Consider the following 19,202-nt stretch of genomic DNA (forward strand, 5'->3'; position numbering starts at 1 on the left):
TCCAACACATTAGTCTTTGGGCATATTCTCTATCTCTAAATGGTGACACAGTGGAAAGGGTCAAACTGCTCCATCAGAACTCTTTTGTTAGGAACACTTCTAAAATTCAAATGTTCCCTCTAAAACTCCTGTTAAAATTTCATCACTGACATGAGTGAGGCATTAAGAGAGTAAGAACTTAATTTGACAGTGATATTTAGATGTGAGGATTCTTTAAGAAGGAACCAAGGCTTTAGACATGAGGCTGTAAGGTAGGGTGTTGTTGGATGAGACTGTGGTTCATAAAAAAGAGAGGGCTGGCAAGATGGCTCAGAGGGTAAAGACGCCTGCTGCTAAACCTGATGGTCTGTTTGGGCTTGAAAACATACGTACTAGAAAGGAAAGCAACTTCCACAAATTGTTCTCTAAACTCCACACAAGAACCCATGTACACACACACACACATACACACACACACACACACACACACACACACACAGAGATACATACACACAGACACATACGCAGACACAGAGATACACACACACACACTTCACACTTCACATATCATACATCATACACCACATATAGACACATATCACACATCATACACACATATACTTCACATTACACCTATCATACATCATATACACATACACATTCTTATTACACATATACACATCACATGCACCCAGACATATCACAGACCACAAACATCCTCTCTCTCTCTCTCTCTCTCTCTCTCTCTCTCTCTCTCTCTCTCCCTCTCCACACACACACACACACACACACACACACACACACACACACAGAGGGAGAGAGAGAGGGAGAGAGGGGGGGGGTCAATAAATATTAAAAAATTAAAGGATAAAAGTCACAGGTAGGAATAAGTCTCCCTTATCCCCTGATGCTGCTGGACAGCCTTGGGACTCTGTAGAGCCCCTACCAGCGTGGAGGACCTCACCCTATAGGACCATCCAGTTTTGAATCTCTCATTCTCAATACGTCATGCAGTCAGTTATAGAAAAGAGAAATAGACTAAGCAGGCACTAGTTCCATTTATGAAGGTGGAATTCTCATGCCCTAAACACTTCCCTAAACACCTCATGCCTTCCTATTAGTAATGAGAGTTCTGCATGACTTAGTGGGACACAGACATTTAGACTAGTGTACTGTTCAAGCCAGTCGTCCTTGGCCTGGAGAAATTATTTTTATGATCCCTTTAAGTGGAACACTCTCCAGATACTCGATTCATAGAGCTCACCTCTATTAATAGCTGTCTCAAAGCACTGCTGCCTTTGTAAGTAAGCCACATCCTTCGGCTAATATATGCTGCCGTGTTCTCAACAGACACGCACTCTAACATTCTAAATCTTGTTTATAAGGTGATTATAACTTTTCAATGGAGAAAAAAAAATCATAATTGAGACTTGAGCCTGGTCCATTGGACAGGAAATTGAAAGCCTCGTGGTGGCTCAGGGTCCGTGTCTAAGGTTCAGGATGTCAGGTGGGGTTATTCACTTGGGACAGAATCATGAGGAATAGGAAACACTGAGAGGCCAGCGAGCACGTCACTTTAGTATGGGTCTGGAGCAGAATTCATTTAGCCTCTTAACCCTCTTACTTTCCTGTTTAAAGGGCTTGCTATAAATGTGTCTGATGACTCTGTTCCCTTACTGGTAACAACAGAGGGAAGGCCATGCTACTTTAGTAATGACTAAAATATAGGAGATATGTAAGATACTCATGGTAAATCCTCAGATCATGTCATGTATGAGGAGCCTCATCTGGATAGCCGGGTTTTTCCCTTCCTTTAGTAGCTTCACCCTTGAGGTAGTCTCCACCTGAACTGTGTAGAATCTAATTTTAGTCCCTTTAGGTTATCTCCTTCTCAGTCAGTGCAGCAGAAACCCTGGTTAGTGTTGAAACCAAGACATAAAGAGATGTCTGTAGAGAGGCTAACACAGAAAGAACAGTATCTCATGGTGTAGCCTTGTCTAGCCAGGAATTTCCTCTAAATCCCTGGGTAGCTGGACCAGGCTTTCCAAAAAAAAAAAAAAAAAAAAACTAACAAAAACAAATGAAGACACAAAACATCCCTCTGTAAGATACAGAGACACATTCCTTCTACATTAGTTTAAATCACCTGAGCAAATTGGGGGAGGCTTCATGGGGCCAATGGAAAGGGAAATGATATGAATGGGTAGAAAAGAACTTCCTTTAGCATTCTTCCTCAATACTCAGCTGTGAACTTCGGAGAGGAGGAGCTGTGCTTGGAATGTGAGGGGAACTCAGTATCACTAAAAGCATCCCCAGATCTCTCTTCTCATGAGTTCCGTTGATGGTTTCCTAATTGGACAGATGAAACACAGCCATGGTAAGACCTAACTTAGCTCACAAACTCTCAGCCTGGGCTCTGACGAGCCTGTGGTAGCAAGGTTGTTTGAAGGGAGATGTCTTTCTTGTTTTCTAGCTTTCATCAATAAAGATTGCAGGCAAAAGTTCAAGTTGGTTAATGCCAAAAAGTTACAGGTTAGAATTCTGACTGATAAAAATGTTCATGTTAAGGGCTGGGAGTGTAGTCAAGTGACAGGATAGTTATCTGGTATGCTTGAGGCCCTGAGTTCCAAAATACAGGTTGACATATGTTTAGCTTGATAGCATTTGGGGAGAAGACTACTGAAAGAACTTTCCAAGGCAATCCATATGCTCTATGGCCTGTAATCAAGCTCATTTCTTCTGACCACCCAGTTAATTCCTCTTTCTTCCTTGCCTCTCCTCCAGGCTCTGGAATTCTACCAGTGGTCATTACTGTGGGTATTTTGGACAACGAAGAATGTTTGAATTATCCCAAATAAGTGACTTCATTTTGCCTTGTGATGTTAATGAGTATCCCGTAGAGATTAAAGAAGAGAGCAAGTTCACAGAGAAGAAGCAAAAATATGAATATCCTTTGATATTTGACCGTGAAAGGTGAGAACATTCAGTTTTCTTGAAATGAACAGGCAAGAACTAAATTATTACTAGGGGGTGGCACTGTGGTAGAATGGGGAATTCAAAATCAAGACTTTTCAATAATTTTGACGTCCCAATGGAAGGGAGAAATGGGTAAATAAAAAATTATGATTCAGTGCAGTAGGCCTGGAAACTTCTAATTCTTAATAGCCAAAGAAGAACAAAAAGGACATTTGTGTCAGCACAGGCACCAAAAAAAGAAGAAAAAAAAAAAAAAAAAAGGAGACCATGATATGATATAGTCGTACCTGTGGAGCCCAGGGAGGAAGTGGGGGAGATATAGTAGATGAAGCTACGAAAGTCTAATAGAACCAGGTCTCCAGCTGCTCATGCCTGCAATCTTAGTTTCTGCAGGGCTGTCATGGGCTACCTAGCAAAACTCTGTCAATAAAGAAAACAAACACCACCATAACACATGAACTGAAGAGGTGGTTCTGTGGTGATAAGCACTTACTGTTCTTATATAGGACCATAGTTTAGTTCCCTTTCCAGGTGGCTTATAACCATCTGGCAAGCTGGAAGCCTCTTGAGGCAGTTGTCAAAGACAAAGTCCTTTTGGAGAATCATAAGTGAGTCAAAGTAGGAAGACCGGATGTCATTGTTTAGTGCCAGGAATGCCAAAAATGCTGTAAATAAGAATTGAAGGGCTGGAGAGACGGCTCAGTGGTTAAGAGCACTGACTGCTCTTCCAGAGGTCCTGAGTTCAATTCCCAGCAACCACATGGTGGCTCACAACCATCTGTAATGGGAATCCAATGCCCTCATCTGGTGTGTCTGAAGAAAGTTCAGTGTATTCATATACACAAAATATAAATTAGTTAATTGTTAAAAAATATTGAAGCTAAAAGTCAGAAAATACAGGACTCGAAAACACAACCAGCTTGGGGAAAACAGAGAAGGTCTCCAGGTGACTGAAAAGCAACACCAGGAAGCTCAAAGCTTGGAGTCTGGCTAAAATATACGAGATAGACTTGTAGAACCAAATCCATTGAGATGTGGCCAGATTCAATAACAAGCGATAATTAGCCCTATTGGGGGGCTAATTTTCCAGACTTGAATATCCATGTATCTTGTGTTAGTTACTCTTATTTGCTGTTATGTCCAAATCCTTGAATATCCATGTATCTTGTGTTAGTTACTCTTATTTGCTGTTATGTCCAAATCCCTGGCAAAGATTACTCAAGAAGAGTTTGCTTCGGCTCACGCTTACATGGTACCACCCACCTTGGCAGGAAAGTTGTGGTGACAGGAACCTGAAGAAGTTGAAGCAGAGAATGTTAATTCTTTCACTTTTTCCTTTGTGTTCTGTCAGGACCCCAGCCCATGGAATAATTTAGTGTAGGGTTTCTCACCTCAATCAACCTAATAGGCACAATCCCTCCCAGCTGTGCCCAGAAGCTTGTTCCTTGGGATTCTAGCTTCTGCTGAATTGATATCAACCACCATGTATCTTAATACTTCAGATCATGTGTTCTAGTTTGTGAATGTGAGTCATTTTTATGCATGAGTCCTTTGAGGACCAGAGTCTTCTTAATGCATTTTCATGTCCCCTGTTCTTAGATCAATGCCAGTACCCAACAAGCACTCAAAAAAAAAAATTGTTCCGAAAAACTAGTAGTGAATACTAGGAGCACAGGGGACAGGTTGAACTTGTGGATACCAAAGCATGAAAGGGTCGTCAAAACTCAGATATGTTAAATGTATGATTTGTGCTTACATTGTGCTTTTAAAAGCTAAGTTTGCTCTGTATTGCAAATTAAGCCTTGTTCTACAGAATGACTCTGTTACATTTGTTTGTTTGTTTGTTTGTTTGTTTGGGGAGTGGGGGAGGAACAGAGAATACATGCAAGAAAGCAGTCTGTGGAGGTCAGAGGACAGCAGTTCTCTCCTTCCACTTTGTGGATCCTAGCAATTGAACTGGGCATCATCAGGCTTGGTACCTTCACCCACTGAGCTTTCTCTTTGAACCTAGAATGATCCTTCTCGAGATATATTATTGATTTCATTGTAAATGTTTTCTTAATGCTCAGTTATGACTTTCTAAAATATACATAAATAAGTTTTAACTGTAGAGTGAACTTCCCAAGGCCATTCAAAAGTCAAGCATTGACTTTTATAAGACTTCCCCCCATTTTTACTATATAAGGCTCCTCCCAAATGACAATTGATGATTTTAATGACCTGGACTATTCTGGAAGAGTAGAGATCGCTATAGTTTCCCTAGAGGGAGATCTAGGAGGCAAAATGGAATGAGAATTAGGTAGAGTGAGTGTCGTTGAGACTGGTGCCATAAGAGTCAGGCAATGTGGGGAGCAGAGAGGGAGGACACATGGATATTTGATGATTTGGCAAGGAATGAAGGTTATAGCTATGTACTTGACATATTTTTTGTATTTTTGTATGCAGATGGAAAAAAATGAGCTCCATGTCTTTGCTTTTCAAACGCTCACCTCCCAATCCCTTTGAAGTGCAACATGATTTTAAATTTTTCAAGTCTCTTTCTTCTCCAAAGGTAGCTAAGATAACAAACCTTACCTTCGCTTTGGAATTTTTTTAATTTAAATATTCTCTTGTAATGCTAGCTCTTTGTTGTTGCTCTTTTAAAACTGCCAGAATGTTTTTTTGGCATAGCCAATGCAAAGTAATTGTTATAGGTGTGTAGGTAAGAAACCAACTGAAAGGAAAGCAGCATGTGAGTCTCATGGATTGAAATCGAAGTGTAACTGGAGCTGTGTTTCTTTTAAGAGATTCAGGAGGACGGGGAACCCACAATCCTCATTTTGTGTACGCCCTTACCTGCCTCATCAAAGTAAAAAATGCAGGTTCTTTCTAAACATGTGGTCACAGGTCCCCCTGACTCGGTGGGGAAGGTTCTGTATTTCCGAGGAGTGGAATGATTGCCCTGGGGACACTTAAGTCAGGAGCACCTCTGCCCTCACACGTAGAGACCATGTGTAGTATCCCCCATTTAAGGGCTGGCAATCACTCCGTTTCTAACGTCCCTGGCAGTGAGTGTCCATTCCTGGGCACATTTTGTTTTCTTTGCAGTCTGAGAAAAAAAATGAACTGTTATTATTTACCATGCTAGAGGATAGGTATAGTGTGAAGCCAGAGGTCTGGAATTAATTAATTAACTCCTCTGGCTCACCAACAAATAAAGCAAGCACAGCTGGCTGAATTAAACTCTAGTCCAGACTGCCCCATGGTCTGCAGTCTACCAATCACACTTGCTGTCATTCTGAGCTTTCTGTCCCTATCATGCGACTCTGCTAGGGTATCTTTGACACAGGCAGAACATGCCTTCACCTTTCCAAACTCACCCCATCTTCAGAACACTCATAAATGAGCAAAAGTTGGTACATGAAACATGAAAAAAAGAAAAAAAAAGCCCTGAAAAATAAATGAGAAAAAGAGTCCAAAAACTGCTTAAAGGCTTGGATATTTCACTAAAAATAAAGTACTTGCACGTGAAAAGACACTGCTTTAGTACACAGAGAAATGCACTTCAACAACACTATGGGATTCCATGTTGGGCATTCCAGGGTCTAAATAGCCTGGTGATACCACAGACACTAATCTGTTTCAGGCAAACCAAAGTGGCAGTCATACAAACTGGTAGGAAAGTCACTGAAGATCAATGTGCAGTATCTGGCAAGATTGAAAAAAGCCCTGCCCTACTATGTGTACATCAACTCAGGAGATGGGCATAAGAATGCTAGGCAGAAGGCTAGCTTGGTTTATATAGTGAATTCCAGGCCAGCCTAGTCTACATAGAAAGATTTGTCCCAAAAGTCAACACACACACACACACACACACACACACACACACACACACACACACACACACACACCAAACCAAAGGTGAGATAACTGAAATATTAAATAAATTGATTTGCATCCTTAGAAAGGCTTTGTAGAGTACTTGAGACACTTGAATATACCAAATTTCTTCTCTTTCCTTCTTTTTTTTTTTTTTTTTTTTTTTTTTTGGTTCTTTTTTTCGGAGCTGGGGACCAAACCCAGGGCCTTGAGCTTCCTAGGCAAGCGCTCTAACCACTGAGCTAAATCCCCAGCCCCTTCTCTTTCCTTCTTATTGTCCCACCTCATTTGTCCAGTGAGAGAACAGGCTTCCACACCAGTTGAGTTGAGATGTGATTCACTTGGTGTCTCTAATTAAGCGACTCACTTTTCTTATCATTTCCTTTTGACACATAGTTTTCAGTGCCAATGTCACTTCAGCCAATTTTCCATTGGGGCAGCCTCTTTCCCTAATCTATCATCAAAAGACCACTTGCCTAATATCTATATCAGTGAGTCAGGTTTGATCCCCATATTTTGATGAATATTTGATGGATAGAAAGTGTCCCTTCCAATGAATATTGCTTTGTTTTATAGATTCGCCGATATGCTCTGGAAGGTTTCATGACAGAAAACAGAGAGGCAGGGATTGTTTTTGGTTCTCTGCCTATATACAGGGTAAGTTAGAAGTTTCTAGAACTAAAATGGTAACAGGACAACACATAATCTGACTTCTCATTGCTGACACAATCAGCCCTCAAATACTTCCGTAGATGTAGGGGTTCCTGTCCCAGGCAAGTCTTGGGTCATGCAGCTTGAATTGTTCACCTCTGCTGTTGCACAGAAGAGTAACTTTGAACTTTGACCTAGCACTTCATACCTTCAGGATAAAACCCAGATGCCTTAGAGGAGCATACAAACTTTCTATGACTTTCTGTCAAATGCTTGAACCCTGTTTTCTACTGCATGCTCCCCATCCTGACCCTATATTCCAGCACAACTTGAGTATCACTGGATGCTCCATCACTATGCCTATGCTATCATCTGCCCAAAAGTCATCAAATCCATCATCCAAGTCTCCGCCCTAAGTAACCAGTGTTAAGTATCTAATGAATGCAGCCAGGAAATAATAAGCCAAATACCAAATATGATACTCAATATCAACATAGGTCTTAAGCATTACTTACCTTTATAAGGACATGTTCACCCTAGTAGATAACAACCACCATGCTGACAGTGACCAAGAATTAACAGTGAAGGGCTGGGGAGATAGTTCAGTCATTAAAGTTCTTGCCATACACATATGGATCCCCAGCATCTACACACACAAAAAAACCATAGAGTGTGTCTGTCATCCCTGTGCTGGGATGGCAGAAATAGAAGAATCCCTGGGGTTCTTCAGCAACTATTCTAGTTTGATCAATGAGCTTGAGGCTCAATAAGAGACCAGTCCTCACAAACTAAGGGAGAGGCCTGGGAAATGTCTTAGTGGGTAAAGTACTTTCCATTCAAGTACGAGGACCAGAGTATAGATCCTCAGAACTCATGTAAAAGCTTAAAAGCCAGAGGCAGAGGATCTGCTAGGCAAGCTGGCTAGCTAGACCAGCCCAAAATGGCAGGCTCCAATTATCCTGCATCAGTAAGTAAAGCAAAGAGTGATCAGGAGGAAAACTGAGATGAACTTTTGGCCTCCATAAGCATGAGTACACACATATACCTGAACATTTCTGTACAGAGAGAGGGTGGGAGGGAGAGAAACTTAAATTCCCAGTACTCAGTACTAGGAAGACAGAAACAGAAGGGTGTAGAGTTCATAGAGTTCAAGGCTAGCTTGAAATACATAAATTTCAAAAGCATGGGGCTGGCAAAATGACTCGTTGGTTAAGAACATTTGCTGCTCTTCTGGAGACCTGGCTTCAATTTCCAGCATCCATAGGGCAGCCCACAACTTCCTGTAGCTCCAGTTCCAGGGTATCTAGCACCCTCTTCTGGCTACTGAAGATGCCAATAACACACACATGGGACACAGAAACACACACATAAACACATAAATTTTTTTTTTGAAAAGTAAAATTAGAAAAACCAAACTAACACAGGGAGAAAGACAGAGAGAACACTGGATATCCAAAAGAGGTGTATGGTTTGAAGAAATGCACTTCTCCTGCGACACCCCTACCTCAGGTTTGCATTCCAGATATAAACACTTTAAACTTGCTTGAAGAAGTCTGTGTGCTTTGCAGGTACCAAGTCCCACGAGTCTAAGATTCCTTCCCCTCATTGGCTCTGAAGCACAAAGAGATTCGTTGGAGGGCGTTCATTCGAAGAAGAAGAGCACTCATGGTCATGGTGGAGTAAGTTACATGCATCCCACAGAGTACCCTAATTCCATACCCACATACTCACCCACCCACCTGTACACACAGACAGACAGACAGAGAGAGAGAGAGAGAGAGAGAGAGAGAGAGAGAGAGAGACCGAGAGTGTGAGGGGGTGGGGTGGGGACAGAGACACAAAGACAGAGACAGAGTATGTTCGTAATTACTTCTTTTTCACCCAAAACATTCTAAGCCTAAAATTATTTCAGTGCATATTTTCAAGGATTTCTAGTATGTGTTTAGCTCAGTGAGATAAAATCCATATGTTTGTTGGGAAATCAGATACAACCTGTGAGTCTGAACAAATGAGGCTATCCTGATGCATCTCCAAATAAGTCCTGTAAGTGGTTTTAGAAGCCAACAGGATGTGACGTGTCTGAGCAACAGTAACTGCCCTCACTTTGGGATGCGGGAAGTGGGAGCCCTGACATCATCAAGCTTGGCAGCAGTGTTCATCCCTATGTGTTAAGAGAAAATAACATGTAGTGCTTTTTAAATTTCAGAGTGTTCTTATTATAAAGGACTCTCATGTTTACAGTTAAATCAGAAGGAAATGGGAGGTCCTTCTTAGATGAGGGGAGTTGGTATCAAAGATCACATGCTAATTAAATGATAAGCCTGAGATCTTTCCCGTCACAGATTTCGTGATCTGATTTGATTCCAGTAGCACTAGAAGCTTCCACGGGCCTAACTTAACCTGTGCTCTCTTATCTAATTGATCATCCTTGTATGTCCAACGTTAGGAGAGGGATGTAGTCCAGCATGCGGCTTCTATTGTCCTTTGCTAACTCGGTACCTGATAACAGACACTGACAACAATAACCATTTTTAAAAAGACATTTGTATTAAATGAAGGTTGAAATGTCTTTGTGATTTTGTCAGCTTGGCACTGAGTGGGACTATGGATGAGTTCCATTCATCAGCCATGCTGTCAGTTACTAAACAAAGATCTATGGGAATTGAGGAGTTTTCTATAAAAACAATACTTGATTTTAGTTGTAAGGAACAGATGAAATAGCATGGTATAAATGACCCAAAAGTAAAAGGTAAAGTGTATATACATTTCTGTTGGGTTTTACAATTCATATATTTAGTTCCCCATATTTTTATTCTTTACATTTTCATCTAATTTAACATTAAATATAAGTTTATTTCTGCAGAAATACTAGGCTTAGAAATGAAGATGACTACTTTTAAGGATCAGCATAATGGAATTAAAAATTATCATGGCTAGAGGGGCAGGGGTTGGTAACTCCATGTCAGTTAATGAGTATGTGCAAGGCTCTGGGTTCAACCCCTACACACCATAAAAACCAAATAAAGAGCCCCAGTGTGCTGGCACATGCCTTTATTCCCAATACTCAAGAAGAAGAGACAATCAGGTCTCTGAGTTTGAGGCCACCCTGGTTTACAAAGTGAGTTCCAAGACAGCCAGAGCTGTTACACAAAGAAACCCTGTCTCAACCAACCAACCAACCAACCAACCAAAGTTTATAGAAACATCCAGTCGCAGAAGAAAATTTTACATTGAAGATGGTATATATGTCAACATACCCCAAAGGAAACCTAGTGGTAAAAATTCTCACGATTTTATTTTAGATGAAAAATTATCCTCAGGGATCTTGGGAGAGAGCTCAGTTGTTAGAGTTCAGATCTAAAAGAACTGAAGACAGAGGCTGAGCCCCAGAGCTTTCTGTCTCTCTACCTCTCATCTCTCTTTGTTATAAAATTCTATAAGCAAATCCCAGAGAGGTCTCAGGAATGTCTGCTATCCAACTGGTATCCCATAAATACTGATCAAATGTGACTACCGATGAATCTGTCTATGGGTTTTAATTTTTTATCTGTGTGTGTGTCGTGGAAAACATGTGGAGGTCAGGTAATAGCCTTCAGGAGTCAGTTCTTGCCTTCCACAGTGAGGTCTGAGGACAGAACTCAAGTTGTCAGGCCTATGCAGCTAGCACTGTTAGAAGCATAGCCATCTCAGTGTCCCAAGGAATGCTTTTGAGACAAAGTTGTGCCATGTAACCCTGGCTAGCCTGGCACTTGTTATGTTCTGAGCTGTACTCATATGTGTGATAGATCCTCTTGCTGACCCTTTCCAGTTTGTGGACATGGGTCCTTGAATGGATAAGCGCGTTATTAAGTCATTCAGCACTTTTTCTACGCTTGGGAGTCCCATCTCCTCCTGTCAATTTTCTTCTGCCTGGAGATGCACAGGATTGTTGAAATCACTCCCTTGCTTCTCTAAGAGGAGAAAAATCTTTGGTGGTGGAAGTTGGGAAATTGCACTAGTTTATAATTCCTTTTACTAACCAATGTGCCCTTTATTCCACAGTCACGGAGGAAAAGCTTGAAAAGGAATTTTGTCCCACAGATAAATCTGGCTTCGTCCTTCTTCCCAACCACAAACAAGTGAAGACGAGGCCTCAGAACTGGCTGCTGCACAGGAGGCCACAAGGTCCAATCTAGTCAATATGAGAATGGCCACACCATCAGGCCATCCTGGTAATGGAGATTGCTCAAGGAGCTCTGAACACCTCACAGGGCCTGCAGCCAGTTTACCAACATTTTACACGTAGAAAAACATAACAAATGGGCAATGTCTCTCATCATTGTCAACAAGATCACACAAGGACTTAAAGGAAATCAGTAGCCTGGGTAGACCCAAATGATCTGGTTAGCGGTGATTAGCTTAGCACCTCCACCTGTTCACCCCAGTCCATAACCAGAATTAGAGTGTGTGCAGTAAGAGGCAAATCATGTGTGTGTCCTGTTGTGTGTAGAGGACCATTGTTGCTGTCCTTTGTTTATTTGAAGTATTAGGGTTTGAGTCCAGGGGCCTAGCGTACTAGGCAAGTCAGTTACATTAGCAGCTCTGTATTGAGATAAGGTCTATCTCACTAAATTAATCTGGGAGAGTGAATTTAAGGTTATCTTGCTTCAGTCTCCAGATCTGCCAGGGAAATTATTATTAAAAGATTAAAAGGAGGAGGAGGAGAAGGAGGAAGAGGAGGAAGAGGAGGAGAAAGAAGCAGAAGAAGCAGGAGAAGGAGGAGGAGGGGGAAGAAGAAATAGAAAAGAAGCAGAAGAAGAAATAGGAGGAGGGGGAGGAAGAGGAAGAAGGAGGAATGGAGGAGGAGGAGGAGGGGGAAGAAGAAATAGAAAGAAGAAGCAGAAGAAGAAATAGGAGGAGGAGAAGGAGGAGGAAGAAATCAAGCCTCTTAAAGTGTGTCTGCTTCACTGGGGGCAGGGGTAGTGTCACCTTGGAGCTGTGGACCACAGAAGCTGATTGGCTGATTAAAACCCAGTGCCATGGAGAGGTTGAAATGTTGCAAGTCCAGAGCCAATCATCTTAGGAACATCTCTAATTTCCTTTATGGCCATTAACTGTCCTCTGCATGACCCTATGTTTGTTGTGGCCATTAGGTAGGCGCATCCTTTGGAATATATAGAGAGACCCCTAGTTTCCACCAATCAAAGGGCTAAGAATGCTGTCAGATGTATCTAAGGCCTAAAGCTGAGTCCCCCCCCCCCCCACTTTGCTGTAACCTGCCTACCTGATGTACTTTTAGTTACTGTTTTATTGCTGTGTAAAGACACCATGACCGAAGCAACTCTTAAGAAGGGGATGCCTATAATTGAGGGCTTCCCTTGCAGTTTCAGAGGGGCAGTCTATTATCATCGTGGTGAGAAGCAGACAGACAGTCATGGCACTGGAGCAGTAGCTGAGACCTTTCCAACCTGATTCATAAGCATCAGGCAGAGAGGCACTAGGTCTGGCCTGAGCTTTGAAAAATGCAAAGCCCACTACCATTGACCTACCTCCTCGAGCAAGGATAAATCTATTCCAACAAGGCCATACCTCCTAACCCTTATAAACGTTCATCAGTTGGGGACTAAGCATGCAAATAGATGAACCTACTGGCGGGGACATTTTTAAATCACATACCACATGTACCCACCAAGCTATCCAAAAGGGTTAGTTTATGACTCTCTTTGCCCTGTTACTGTAAAAGTTCATGATATTGCTGCCTTGTTAGCACATGATATTTGGAGAAACCTGATTCTGTGCTTCTGGACCATGGCCACTTATATTTGGCTCTGGAATAAACTTGTTTATCCTTTGAGATGAGGGCTGTGTATTTTGTCAACAGAAACAATATCCAGAGTTTCTTTAAGTCAGCAATTGTTTCTAGTTGCTTTAGAAATGGGTCCAGATGAATAGAGCTTGCTGAGGCTCATCTTGTTCTCTAAGAAACTGATCTTAGCACTTTAACCACATGACAAATTGCCACCAAGCGCAATGGGTTCTCAACTTGGCGACCATGAAACCAAAACAAGTACAGCAAATATATAATGAGTGGGATTTATGACTGGGATCACATAGAGAAAAGCAAGGTTCTCATCAAACTAAAGGGTCATGGATACATTATTTACGTAGCCTATGTACACAGATACCATAGTTTGGGGCTCAAGATCATGCCAAGCACACATTTAAAGAGTTAAAATGATGGGCAGATGCCTCTGGGATTGCTCTGCTCACAGCATAACTCTTGACCTGAACATAAAAGAAGAGACATTTTGAAGACAGGCTAAAAGAGGAGCTTTTCTTTAACAATGTCAGTCTTTCAGAGCAGCTAACAGAATGTTAGCTAGTGACAATTGCATGTTAAAAACAGAAGCATTGGAATACGACTGATAAGGAGTCTGACAAAACATTATCAGTTAATTATTATTAAACGCAAAGCATGGGGGAAACTAGCAGAATTGAAACAGGAGAATTAGGTAGCCTGGGCTTCTTCAGGAAAGGATTCTGAGCCTTGAGTAATAAAAGTGTTGCCATGGTAACAACTTTAGTCTACTTTCCCTAAGCATCACTTCATTGCTTGGTTAAAGACCAGAGGGGAAAAGTCCCTTTTGGAATTTTGAGTTCCCATTCTGTAAGAGAATTATGTGTTATGTAGGGGATTCTAATTCAATAGTGACAAAAATATGAACAAAATGTACTTAAGGAAATAGAATAGTGATATTAAAGAAAAAGCTAGTGAAACCCTTTCTCACCCTTACTGATGCTCCTCTCCAGGCTTCAAGGGAAGCCTCTCCTTCCCTCTATGGCTCCATCCTGGTTTTACTTCCACATATCTCCTCCCATCTCGAGGCTAAGCAGTGGCTTCAAGGTCCTTTCTCCTAATAAGCTGCATTTTTCTTTTCCCAAGCCACCCAAGGCTGCCATTAATTCATTATTTCTCTATCATGACATGTGATACCTGCCAAATTCAGGAAATGCCGATTGCAGTCAAGAGCTGGATAGTAGAAGAAATCAGTGTGACTTTGTATACTTCATAAAAAAAGGGTGCTAAAACAAATGGTAAAAAAAAGATTACAGAAGCAATAAAGGGAGAATGAAGGGCACAGCATCCTTGTACATTACACAGGTAGACTTTCTTCAGCCAGTTTCTGCACTGAGCCAAAGAAGGAAACAAAAGACTCCTGACATAAACCGAATGCCAACTCAGTATTACCGACCATGAGAAAAATATCCTTCAGAAGGACAGCCAAATGCTAAATAAGGTTTTGACAAACAAAAATCAAGAGAATCAACAGTAACAGACGCATGCTAGAGAGAATACTGGAGTATGCTTTAAGCAGAGGAAAAGAGCTGGGCACTCAGAGACGGAGAGGATGAGGACTGGGATGGAAAACACATCACTGCCCCACGGTACACCAATGGGATGAAGCGGCAGCATTGGAGATTAAGATAGGCAAGAGCTTACAGGCCTGGGGCTGAGAGACAGCTTAGTGCTCTTGCAGAAGACACGGCTTTGGTTCCCAGGATACATGCGGAGCAGTTCACGACTACCTATTACCCCAGCTCGAGGGGGATCTGAGGCCCTTTTCTGGAATTCACAGGAAGCTCACACATATGGCATGCACACAGACACACACATACATACACACGCGTGCACACAGACAAAGTAAAAGTGGAAAGAGACAGTTATAATTTTTGAGGCTCTTGAATTGCCTGGAAGAAGGTAAGATTAATGATTATTTCAGTTCTGATAGGTCAGTAGTGTATGGGATCATCTCTATGGAAACCGCCAGGAAAATAACAACACATGACTGGACAAACACAGGAGGGAATTGAGAATAAACAAAGAGATGGAAAGAATCGTGAAAGGATTGAATAACTAGAAAATGCACTGCGGCTATCAGTTCTCAAACCTTCTAGCTTTGTCTCCCCACATCCCAGCCCTGAAACCAGGCCACATACCTGCCGTCTATCCTTTAGGACAAAGAGCTGACGGCACACTCAGATTGAGGAGAGGAGCAGGGAAGAGAAGCCCAGCTTCTCTTTGAAGCTATGAGTTTATGATCCCACCAAGTATCTGACTCTGCACCTCTTGGCATAAAGCCCAGGGTAGACCCTATGGTATAATGTTTGCATGACCCCGTTGAAACTTATCGAAAATCCTCTTCGTTCTGGGCATTTCAAAGCTCTTTCCTCCTATGCTGTGCTGGCATAATTCACCTACCCCAACCCCTAGCCTCCCATGCTGCACAGGGAAGCCGTCTCTCCTAATGAACTAATGAAACTACCCATTAAGGGCCCCAAAGTCTAATATAAATGGTGACCTCAAGTGAGCTTCTTTCCACAACCCTGCCACCCCTCTTTATGTTATAACTTTGATATTACAGATGTAAGCTTAAATATACCAAGACTTACGTAACCCTTAGAAGACTGTATACTCAACCTAGCTTTCAGAATTCGTAAAAGAAAAAACAATAAACTGTCACAAAAGATGTGTCTGTGGTGGTTTGAAAGAGAATGTCCCCCCAGAGGCTCAGATATTGAACATTGGGGACCCCCCAGGTTTTAATACTGTTTGAAGAGGTCATTTAGACTCTTTTGGGGTGGTGTCCAGAGGAACTTGACACTGGTGTCCCTCTTCGATATCTTGGTTGCTGTCTGCCTTGTGCATCTCATTAAACATGATTTTTTGGCTTCCTCCTGCTGCTACCAAGCCTGCCACTTGCTGCTATGCATCCTCACCATGATGGACTCTCATCCTCCTAGCCAGAACCCTAAGCCTAAATAAACTCTTTCATAAGTAACTTTGACCACAGTATTTTATCACAGCAACAAAAAAGTAATCAAGAAGTTGGTGCCAGAGAGTGGGCCATGGATCTGAAGAACATTACTATGGTTTATTTGAAGAAATATGGTGGACCGTGGATGATAGCCATGGTTGAAGGCTATAAGCAGAGCTTACCGGGCCATTCTAGCAGGAGCCTGGAAGACTGGAGTGCTGAGAGCAGTTCAAAGTATAGAAGCCTAGCTGAAGGACTTTCAGAGAGTAACAACAGCATTACAACTGGGTTAGAGTCCATTCCTGTCATACTTCTTGTCAGCAAAGGCTCTAGCTGCCTTCTACTCCTGTTCTTAGAACTTGTCGGAGGCTGAATTTGAAAGTAACGAACTGATCCCACATTGTGGCACTAAGTTGTTCGATATAAAAGGACAGAAAGAAGTATAAAAGAGAAACCAGCCTGAAGGAAGGTGGCGTGATATATTAATATCACAGTTGAGATCAAGAAAGCAAAGGAAGACTGGATCTTCGCAATCACTTTACGTGTGGTGACTCAAGACTGGAAAAGGCCTAGTTCTCATCAGCAAAACAATGACTAAGCAAGGCACGTGTCGAGACAGCCAGGGGTTCTCTAATGAAAGCAGTCACTATACCGATGCTGGCGTAGATGTGGCTCACACACCACAGAGGCTTTGAGATAAAAGGCTATGTTCCATAAGAGTCTGTTTCTGTGACTCTCTTTTAAACATGAAAAGCTGATGTTTAACCATTAGTTAAAACAATGGTTTCCTCCTCATGGTCCTTCCTAGTGCTGAGATATGATAGAAAACATGAGAAGGCAAACCCTCACTCTAGACTCTAACTGGGAATGAAAGCCCTTAACATGACAGCCATGGTGGCACACACTTTCGATCACAGCACTCGGGTGTGGTGTGAATTTTGGTTTCTTAAAAAAAAAAATAAAAAACTAGTTATGTTACATGAATACGTTTTTGTCTTAATCCCAGGTGTGCGGTAAGAGTCGGCTGCACAGCCGGTGATTATGATTTGTTTCAGGCACTTGAATGGGCATGATTTTTGCCCAGCTGCAGATAGTTTACTTTTGGAATTCTGGGGACTTTAGAGGGGGGAATAAATGCTAGATCCCTGAATGGGAGGGGGTGCTCACTCCAAAGTGCCTGCTTCCCCTGCTGCTGGGGTTCCTGTTGCTGCTTTTCCGGTTACTGGGTTGCAGGCTGGAGAAATCTTGACTACGGAGATTGGACTTACCCCAAGGAATCAGATACCTCTAATCAGCAGGAAATAGTGTAAAATCTATTCCCTCCTTCCCCTCTAGCTTCTTTCTTTCCTACCTACTGTTGGGGGTGTTGGAAAGGATTGGGGGTAGAATAAGGGTTGGATGGGTGTTACATATAAGAACCCAATAAAGCAGCCAAAAAAAGTAGCCCCAACACTTGGGAGTCAGGCAGGCACATCTCTATGACTTTGAAGGTCAGTCTAGTCTACATGGTGATTTCTAGGAGAGCCAGGGTTACACAGTGAGACCCCTGTCTCAAACACAAATAGAAGGAACAACAAAAAACCGCTTAGATCAAATGTGACTGTTCCACAGATGCTACAGACAAGCTGTGCTTAGGTCCAGAGTGGTTTCGTGGGCTTGAGTTTAACCGTGTCAGCATTCGTTCTTGTGCCTAACTATAAAGGTAGACTTTGAGGGTTTAATAGCCTTGCCCCACTTTCTATTCTCTGTTTCCTGTGTGAGGCTGAAATGTGATCCTTTGGCTTCCTCCTCCTCCTGTCATGCACATTCCCCCAAGCCTGGACATTATGGACACAAGCCCTGAGGTGTCATAAGCCAAAATAAATTCTTAAATTGCTCTTGGTTCTGATCTTTTATCACAGAAATTGTGATGGTTTGTATATGCTTGGCCCAGGGAGTGGCACTATTAAGAGATGTGACCTTGTTGAAGTAGGTGTGTCACTGTGGATGTGGGCTTAAGACCCTCACCCTAGTTGCCTGGAAATCAGTCTTCTGCCAGCAGCCTTCAGATGAAGATGTTGAACTCTCAGCTATGCCTGCACCATGCCTGCCTGGATGCTGCCATGCTCTTGCCTTGATACTAGACTAAACCTCTGAATCTGTTAAGTGTTATTATAAGAGTTGCCTTGGTCATGGTGTCTGTTCACAGCAGTAAAACACTAAGACAGCGGGGTTTGGGATTTAGCTCAGTGGTAGAGCACAAGGCCCTGGGTTCAGTCCCCAGCTCCGGAAAAAAAGAAAAAAGAAAAAGAAAAAAAAACACTAAGACAGCAACAGAAAAGTAGCCAACACACATCTAAAGTCAACTTACAGTTTACAATAGAAACTTCTTTAAGATAAGAGAAACAAACTAGACAGTTACATGTTAAATGTTTTTACTTACATTTAAAGTTTTGGTTTTTTTTTTTCAACAAAACAATAGGAGGCTTTGTTACAAACATGGAAAGAAATTAGACTGAAAATACAACAAAGGCAGATGCAAGCATACAAGGTGGATGGAAATACCATTCTAAGTTTATTCTAGCTAAAGAAAAAAGTTTGAGACTCAGAAAACCATGAGATACACCTTTTAAAAAGCAAATACTTTTTTATCTTACTTTCCCCCCCCCCTTTTGTATTGGATATTTTATTTATCTACATTTCAAAATGTTATCCTCTTTCTGGGTTTCCCTTCTGCAAACCCCCTATTCCCTCCCCACTCCCACTGCTTCTATGAGGGTGCTCCCCAGCCCACCCATCCACTTCCACATCACCATCCTGGCATTCCCCTACACTGGGACATCGAGCCTTCAACAGTACCAAGGGCCTCTCCTCCCTTCAATGCCACATAAGGCCATCCTCTGCTACACATGCAGCTGGAGCTACGGCTCTCTCCATGTGTACTCTTTGGTTGGTGGTGGAGTC

The 19,202-nt window shown here is 42.1% G+C and overlaps 1 protein-coding gene across 3 annotated transcripts in view; it reads left to right on the top strand.

Moving 5' to 3' along the window:
* Wdr64 (WD repeat domain 64) overlaps positions 1-13,299 on the top strand; it is a 123,785-nt gene extending 110,486 nt beyond the window's left edge. For all 3 annotated transcript variants that reach the window (XM_006250343.5, XM_039091435.2, XM_039091437.2), the window contains 5 exons: positions 2,764-2,952; positions 5,401-5,506; positions 7,390-7,470; positions 9,033-9,143; positions 11,506-13,299. In XM_006250343.5, coding sequence (XP_006250405.1) covers positions 2,764-2,952; positions 5,401-5,506; positions 7,390-7,470; positions 9,033-9,143; positions 11,506-11,586 — 568 coding nt within the window. In that variant the 3' untranslated portion in view covers positions 11,587-13,299. The remainder of the gene's footprint in view (positions 1-2,763; positions 2,953-5,400; positions 5,507-7,389; positions 7,471-9,032; positions 9,144-11,505) is intronic.
* Positions 13,300-19,202: the final 5,903 nt, after the last annotated feature.

The sequence above is a fragment of the Rattus norvegicus genome, chromosome 13 (assembly GCF_036323735.1).
Source record: "Rattus norvegicus strain BN/NHsdMcwi chromosome 13, GRCr8, whole genome shotgun sequence".
NCBI lineage: Eukaryota > Metazoa > Chordata > Mammalia > Rodentia > Muridae > Rattus > Rattus norvegicus.